Source organism: Lactuca saligna, chromosome 9, assembly GCF_052625555.1.
Source record: "Lactuca saligna cultivar CGN05327 chromosome 9, ASM5262555v1, whole genome shotgun sequence".
NCBI lineage: Eukaryota > Viridiplantae > Streptophyta > Magnoliopsida > Asterales > Asteraceae > Lactuca > Lactuca saligna.
This window is the reverse complement of record NC_136425.1, coordinates 140,775,206-140,783,846: the sequence shown is the minus strand read 5'-3', so window position 1 is coordinate 140,783,846 and position 8,641 is coordinate 140,775,206. Positions and strand designations below refer to the sequence as shown.

Below are 8,641 nucleotides of genomic sequence, written 5' to 3'. Positions count from 1 at the left end.
TAAGGCCTAAGTAATCCAATTAGGGTTTCAGGTTGTAACCCTAGCAACTCAAGTATTCAAAGAACCCATGGGCTACAGAAATCGACGACTAGAAACCCTAAGGAGTTCTTAGAGCCGCTTTTGTGTCCTCAACCTCTCTCCATATCATCCTCTTGCTTCTTGGTGTTTGTAAGCCATTAGAGGAGTGACAGTTGTGACTCTAAGCTCCAGGGATAACAAGATTCAAGCTTCCAACAAAGAGGTAATCATCTAGATCTACTTTGTCTTGTCAATTTCGAATTGTATATCATAGATCTAGGGTTTGCAAGTCTTGGATGAAAAGCATGCTCATTAGAGAAACCTATATCCAAGCATTACGGTTTGCATGTGCACATATGAATGTTCTTATGGCTCAAACCCATCAGCTACATGGTTATAGAACTTCATCGATGATTTTGGAGTAGTTTTTAGCATCAAAGAACCACTGGAGAGATTTTGTGATAACGAGGGCACAGTTACCTTAACTAAAGAACCCACGGACCATGGTAATTCGAGGCATATTCGAAGGAAGTATCATTATGTTTGACATTGAGGAGAAGATGGTGACATCATCGTGAGTCGGTTATCATCTAAGGAGAATCCAGCTGATCCATTCAAAAAACCACTATCAAGAGGAAAACATGATGGTCATGCTAGGACCATTGGCACGAGATTAGATATTGATGTACTAGTTTAGTTGTTAGTTTGAGGTTTTATGGAACATTTATAGTATGAATTGTAACAATTTTTTATGTTTATTTTGAAGAGTCTTAATAAAGAGTTTTTAATTTACGATTAAAGTCTTGTCAATTCAAAATACTCTATTTCAGTCTTGCATGTTTTGAACCAACTTCCTGAATATTTAATTATGCTCAAAACTCCACAATCGGTCGCATTCTTGGGGGTGAATGTTGGCATTAAAGATTGTCATGAGTATTGGTTGATTTACCAAAGTTATTTTTAGGGATTGCAATAGAAATTGCGCTAAAACTACATGAGTAGTTGAAAATAAAGATTTATAGTATTAGAACAACCCACACTTACAAATTACATCATGGATCTAGTTATAAGTAATCCTAAACGAATATATCTTTTATTCTTCAAACCTGGATACATATGGGGTTTTGTTTACAAAATATGTTGTGTATTTATGTGCTCCATTGTTATCCATAACAGGTAGTGTAATGCCCGTAGATTCATACTAGATGATTAAGATATAACATGGGATAAATATGACTTTTTGATAAAAGATTATTTAGGTTAAATAATCTTAACCAAAGCTATAGTATATGTGACAATGATTATGTGCATATGAATAACTCTGAAATCCGACTTCGTATGAAGAAGTCATGCTTCTTCAAAGTTTTGCAATTAAACCGACACGACTCGATGTATCGTAAAAAATGAAGTTTCGATAGGTTGCTTATTAGCCTAAGTAATCTAAACAGAAGTTTTAGTAGTCATAAAATTGAGAGCGTACATATAGAGAAGGTTCAAATATGACTTCATGAGAGGAAGTTATAACTTTTCGAAGTTTCAGCACAATATTGTGGACACGTAAATCGAAATTCCAGTCAGTTGATTGTTAGCTAAAACAATATAAATTAGAATTGAATATCTCATGAATATGAACCCGTCGATATAAAGATGGTTGAGAACGAAGTTCATATGAAAGAATTATGAATTCGGCACGGACTTTAACAGTCTAAATTGGTCTAAATATGAATTTTAGTTAGATTGAGAATTAGATGTTCAGACCTTAATGAAAGTTGTAGAGCTCGTTGAGAGGATTCTGGGGATATAAAGAACATTGAAAATTAAGCTTGTATGTGAAAGGTATGATCATCCAAATATTTTTGAGAAATACACTACGTTGATTACGTGGCAGCACCGGAGTGTGCCACGTGACATGGTCGGTGACCAGACTCTCTCTCGAGACAAGGTGACATGGAAAAATGAGAATAAGACATGTGGCACCACGAAAAGAGGAAATATGGCGCCACGAAAAGAGGATATGTGGTTGTTTCTAGAAGGCGATGACGCGAAGCAATGATGTGGCGACACGTGGCAAGTAACCAAAGGAACCACAACATCAGGAGGGCACGACGTGCCTGGAAGGACTCCAATATATATAGCTACTTTCTTCCTCATTTTCTCACACCCTCAACTTCCTTTCTCTATGAGACGATTCCTTTCTCAAAAATCCGACTTTTCTTGGATTTTAGAAGTTTTTACCGAGACTCTAGATCATTGGAGGGTCCAATAACTAGAAACTTTCAGGTTGGGATTATGTCTGCGTAATTTCCCGGTTTTTGCTAAAATCTCTGTGAGTTAAGCTACACTTATTTTATTTCAAGTGTAATGTGTATTTATGTTCATAGTCATTATTATGAACCTATAAATAAGATTTCTTAGTGATTCCAAGTCATTATACTGATTGATTTACTTACGGGGATAATGTCTAGGCTGGATTTAGGGAGGTTTTTAAGGTGGAATTTCCAAACAATATACTCTATATACCAAACAGACCCTACCTCCGATATCATCCTACATGATTGTTCTTTTCTTGATAGAACTTGATGTAGACATTGGAATTGTTGAAGAATCTTGACTATCAGCAGTTATAAGGAATATCAGACTAAGACTTAGTAATAATCATACCTAGGTCATGTTAAGGAAAACATCAAAATGCTAAGGCGAAACACTGCTCAAATTCTGAGACATCCATTTTTGCTTAGATGCCTTATGTGTTTATTATTTGGGTTCTTGATAATTATGCTAGATAAGATAATAATTTTTACTCGTAGTAAATTATATATGTATTTTATTATACTTATATTGTATCGAGTAAAAAGGATGGAGAGAGAGAAAAGAGATAATATAATGGTGAGAGACCATGCAATAGATAGAATAGAGGTGAGAGATCATACTAGAAAAAATATAATGGTGAGATACTATGCACAACTGAGAGCATTTATCTAGAAGAGTATTGATGACAACCACAAACTCTTTTAAGTAGTCCAATGGAACACTAGCAGACTCGCAATCTATAGGTGTTAATGAATCATAATATCCAGGAGTATGGATTGTGTGTTCATTCGAGTACTCTATCCCCCTCATGGTTGCCTTACTGACATGTATTTCTAAGGAGTCCCCAAGGCAATGTTGTCTACTCTTTGTTACAAAGATCCTATAGGATATGTCCCTTAAGATTATCATTTATGATTAAAGAGTGAGATCAATAGGAATGGATAATCGGGATTAATCTGTTTGATGTGTTATATATACTGCAAACCATATAATAATAATATTATGGGTTGGAAACCCTATGTGCTCACCAGGCTCCCAAACTTGACCCACTCAGTTTCTATCACAAGTAATGGTACATGTTCATAGATATATCTATGGGCCCCTCGATCATCTGGTGCTGACATCTGAAGTGCTTGGCTGAGCCCTGACTAAATTGATGTGTTTGATTTAGTTATCAAATGTAATGTTAGAAATCGTTAATCGGGAAACATAATGTTGAACAGTTAGATTGACTCATGTTCATAGATATATCTAAAATAAAGGAATAAGTTTAAATTTGATCCTTAATCATAGTTTGGTAGTTGGATACGATGACTACTATCTACTGATTATTTGAGAAATATTTTGATCATAAAAAATTGATGGCTTGTACAGGTGGGAGACTGTTGGAAATGGTGTCCAAGGTCATTAATTATTTTGGTAATATTTTTAATTATAATAGGGTTCTTTTGGATTAACCTCATTGACCCAAATATCATAAGTAAAAGGAGATAAATAATATGTTAATTTTATTAAGGAGTTAATATATTAATTAGAAATTATTTTGGTAAATTAATTAAAAGGATTTAATTAATTAAAGGGTTGAATATTAATTAGCTATCTAGGATTAATTGGAATATTCCAGAAACCCTATCTTCATAGGCGGTGGATGGTTTTGCAAGTCCCTTTGATACGGATATGGCAAGTTTGAAATAAAAAAACGATTAGGATAAAACACTAAAGTTTGTATCCTTCTAGAACTCTCCTTGCCACACTATAAATAGACTGCTAAGGTTAAACCCTAAAGGCTAATTATACCCTCCAGAAATTCGTCCCCTTCGTCTCTATTCTCCTTGGATGAAAAATATAACCTTTATCCCATGGTTAGTATTTTTTTGCATAAACCCTAGATTGTGGTTTCTTCCTTTTTCTACTTGGTGTGTGGGTTTCATTCCATTAGAGGGATTCTCATTTGGGTCCTTCATCTTGCAACTAAGCTTACACATAGAAGATCATAATGTAACAATCAAGAGGTTAGTAAATTCTACTCTTTATCGTTTTTCAAAGTAGGATGCTATAATAGTAAAATATAGATCCTTAGGTTGCATGTACACGTAGGTATACCGATTTTGATTTTTCTACCACCTATGATATGTGTACTTGATGTCAACAATCCCCTAACACAATTAAGCTCCAATGCTCCATTATCGCAACCAAAATCCAGCTCCACATCAATATCATTGAAAAATACATCAAAACATGACAAGTACGACCATTCTTACAAAAAGTATACATTGTTCGATTTATACTAAAACTACAGTTATAAATGCAGAAAATAAAATATTGAATGAGACTAAATCTAACAAAAATGAAACATAAAGATGCATCTAACAAGTATGACGTGACATCTTGGAATCAAGATGCTCCCATTGGAACAAGATGCACCCAAATTATCTTGGTGCACTCTTAAGTGCATGGTAAGTGTCCATGCATCCCTCAACACTTAAGATTTTAGAAGCACTTGCATGAATTCCCAAAAATGGTTAACAATTAGGGTATCAAATTCATGGGCTAATTATGGATGAGTTTGGCCCATCAAAATTAGGGTTTTCCATGTTTGTCTATAGATATGCTCATATCATTATATTTTTTTTGCTAGTTTACGCGAGCACATTCTAGAGAGAAGTCATTGTGAGAGCACGTCATTTGGAGCAGTTTGTAAGTAAGAGAGATTCTTTTGTTTTGAGAGCTTAACATTGTGAGTTATTGTAATTGTTCTTTAAAGTTAAGAAAATTGTCTATCTCGTTTTGACCAAACCACATTAAATACCTTATTCAGTTTTCAAAAGTTTTATTCCACAAGTTTTAGCAAAGTTCGTTTATCATTTGTTACCCAACACTTGACTCATCAGTAACCAACTTCATTAATGAAATAACAAAGAATATGTTAAAGTTATGTTTATTTTGAAAAAAAAAACCAGGTCTAAAACATGAAAAAGATAAAATGTAAGGTTTTTTATGGAATTAATCCAACTTACATGTTGGTAACCGGTTTCAAGAATGAAATAATAAGAAATGTATAAAAGTTGGGTTTATTTTGTAAATATAAGTTTTAGGTCTAAAACGAAAATAATATAAAATATATAGCCTTTTTATAGAATAAACATTTTTCCACATCTTTTGAGAGGTTTCTGTAAGGCCCCTCATTAAAGAGAGATACACAGGAGTATTGTGGTGCTCTCGGATTTGTAGTTGAGGAAGATGATGTGGGGTAGATGTATGATTATCCTTCAACACATGCCTCACACATTAGATATGCATTTGTTTTTATAACATATATTTTCATCTTCATTATTTTATCCCTCTAAAACAACATACTTCCGTCAATATCTCACTATCACTAAATTTAAATACCTTGTATCTATGATTTTACTGTTCGATTGTTCTTTTTGCACTCATGATGTAAAAACCCAAAATGACTACAACGATACAACCATAAACCCTTAAAGTCAAAAAAGAATAAAAAAAACTAGAATGAAACTGAATCAATATTATAATATTGTTTTTCAAACATGTTAAGTAGTCCATCATTTCAAGTAAAAGAATACAAAGACCAAAATAAAACTAAGCTTTATTAATCAATATTACAATATTATATTTCAAACATGTTGAGTACTCCGTCATTTTAAGTTATGTTTCATTTGAAATTGACGTCATTTTGACAATTTTTTGGAAACAAACGACAAAATTGCTATAACTTTATGAATATACCTAAATATTGTCAAAAGCTACATTTCAAAGGACCAGAAGTTGAAGTTCTGCCAAGCTCCAAGGGTCAAATGTGGTTTAACCTATAATGACACTATTTGGGCCCTTTGTATCATTTATAAATGGAGTTAGGGTTTTACATCCCTTCAAGCCGTCTACATTCTCAATACGCAGCAGCCGAAGAAGCTCTCACATCACCGAGTAAATCCCGATCCAGGTTTGTGTTCTTCCAAAATCGACGTTCGACCTTCAAGTTTCTCTTAATTGCTAATCCAGTTTTCTAGCTGAAATTCTTCTTCGTAATTTTCGATCTTCAAGTTTAGCTTTAAGGTTTTGTTAGTCTCTCGTAGCTGCAATGTTCGTTGTAAATAGCCATATAACCTTCCGATTGAAAAATCATTAAATAGATATACGAAAAGAGACCTAGAGAGGTTGATTTGGGTTTCTAACACCTTAAATTTACTCTGCGATATTATCCGTTTGAAATTTTAAATGGTAGAGACAAATGGAACTTGCTTGCTTTTTCACTTTCATATGTTCTTTTTGTTAGGGATACGATTGTGACAATAACTTTGCTGGACATTGTTTATGTAATACGATTTCTATGTTTCATCACTTTTATATCTTCTATATACTTGATTATAATCAATAGTGTTACTAAAGCAAAGGTTTTAAGGATACAGAATCCAAAGTTTTAAGCTTAGGAGAACACAAAATTCATCAACTGGTATAAATTGATATATGCAATCAAAGAAACTAATAACACACAGGAGATGATGAACATTCTACAACTTTTTCTTAAAACTTACTTTTTCTATGGTTTCACCTTCATAACTCTAAACCCTTTGAACTTTTTCTGTAAATTCAGTTGCTGTTTGCCAAGATGCAGAATGAGGAGGGACAAAACATGGATCTCTACATCCCAAGAAAGTGGTATGATCTGTAAAAAACCCTTTCTAAATCTTTCTCAAAATCTCTCAAAAAATGTAAATGATTCACCACATTCTTCTTCTTCTTGCAGCTCTGCTACTAACAGGTTGATCACTTCAAAGGATCATGCTTCTGTTCAGATCAATGTTGGTCATTTGGATGAGTCTGGTCGCTACACTGGCCAGTTTTCCACTTTTGCCCTCTGTGGTTTTGTCCGAGCCCAGGTAGGTTTTGTCAGTTTTCCACTTTTGCCCTCCAGTGATGGATTGTACTAATGTGTTTGTGGGATATTGATTGATATTTTGCAGGGAGATGCCGATAGTGCCCTTGACAGGTTGTGGCAGAAGAAGAAAGTTGAAGCTAAGCAATAGTTTCTTTCATGGTGACAAAATGGCAATTTTCATTTTCATGTCTTACATTTCAGTTATTAGAAGCATGAAAGGATTATTATATTACATGAAGTTTGTAGTTTAACTTTGATTTCATTTGGGTTATGACTTATTACATTGAGTCAGAATTTTTATTTTGGTGTGTGAAGGTTGAATTACTATTTTAAGTTTTGCTCTTATTATTTTTCTCACCAAATTCACAACCAATTCATTCTCAATTCTTATAATTTTATAAATCTAATAATAGGTGATTCCTTTGAAATCTTGACATAATCTCTTTTTAAACCAAAGTAAATTCTTATAAGTCAATCTTGTGTACACATATATATTTATATGATTAGAAATTTTAATAATTTGCAACCATGCTTGGTATTTTATTTGTATTTTAGTGTTGAAATTCACTCCATACTTGTATTTTGTTCTAAAGATTTATCATTCCAAGAATCAAGAATGTGCATCTACTTCTTCTTGGTTCATATAATTTCACATGAGATGTCATCAACTAAGAAGTAGATACATGTTATGAATCATTGGGCAAAGTGGTAGTTGTTATGTGTAAAATTAGAAAATATGTTGGGGAACTTATGTTATCAAAAACTTCATTCCGATAAAGGAATAGTTTTATAGGTTAATTTACCAAACATATGATATTATTGTAGGAAAAACAAATTGGATAAGCGAAACAACTTTATTATTCAAATCAAACATAGAATGGTAGTTTTGACTTTTTAAATTGGCATCTCGAATGGTATCTGAGATGAATAATTAAGGTAACTATGCCCATTCCACTTGTATCGAATACATTTATTATTATTATTATTTATAGAATAATAACTTTGTGATGGGCATAGATCAAGAACAAAGTTATTTCATCTCCACAGATCAAGAACATGCATTTCATTTTTCTTAAACATTTGAGAATGCTCTTGACTGCTATCCAATGAGCCTCACCAGGATTAGTCCGATAACGTGTCATGATCAATGTATACACACATCATGCCTCGTACATAATATAACATATATGATCAATCCCATAATTGAAGCATACAAGATTTGACTCATCCTATTGATATCCTTGGTGGAACTAAGAAACTAAACTTTACTCAATCCTAAACCATGCCACATATCTTTAATAAGATAAATATAACCATACATGTTGAAAACATCAGTAAGGTAACAGAGTATATTTGACCGTGTCTCATGGTCAATATGAAGGATCAACAAACATCAGTATTCCATTGTATCTT

General features: G+C 33.2%; 1 protein-coding gene across 1 annotated transcript; it reads left to right on the top strand.

Annotated features, from left to right (window-relative positions):
• Positions 1-6,202: 6,202 nt before the first annotated feature.
• Positions 6,203-7,528, top strand: LOC145018776 (small ribosomal subunit protein eS21y). Its single transcript, XM_078976623.1, has 4 exons — positions 6,203-6,292; positions 6,944-7,008; positions 7,097-7,229; positions 7,314-7,528. The coding sequence occupies exons 2-4, from the start codon at positions 6,959-6,961 to the stop codon at positions 7,374-7,376; spliced, it is 246 nt and encodes an 81-aa protein (XP_078832749.1). The 5' UTR covers positions 6,203-6,292; positions 6,944-6,958; the 3' UTR covers positions 7,377-7,528.
• The last annotated feature ends 1,113 nt before the right edge of the window (positions 7,529-8,641 follow it).

Coding starts and splice junctions, on each gene's coding strand:
- LOC145018776 (XM_078976623.1), top strand. CDS start 6,959: ATGCAGAATGAGGAGGGACAAAACATGGATCTCTACATCCCAAGAAAG. Junction 7,009..7,096: donor CTCTACATCCCAAGAAAGTG/GTATGATCTGTA, acceptor TTCTTCTTGCAG/CTCTGCTACTAACAGGTTGA. Junction 7,230..7,313: donor GTGGTTTTGTCCGAGCCCAG/GTAGGTTTTGTC, acceptor GATATTTTGCAG/GGAGATGCCGATAGTGCCCT.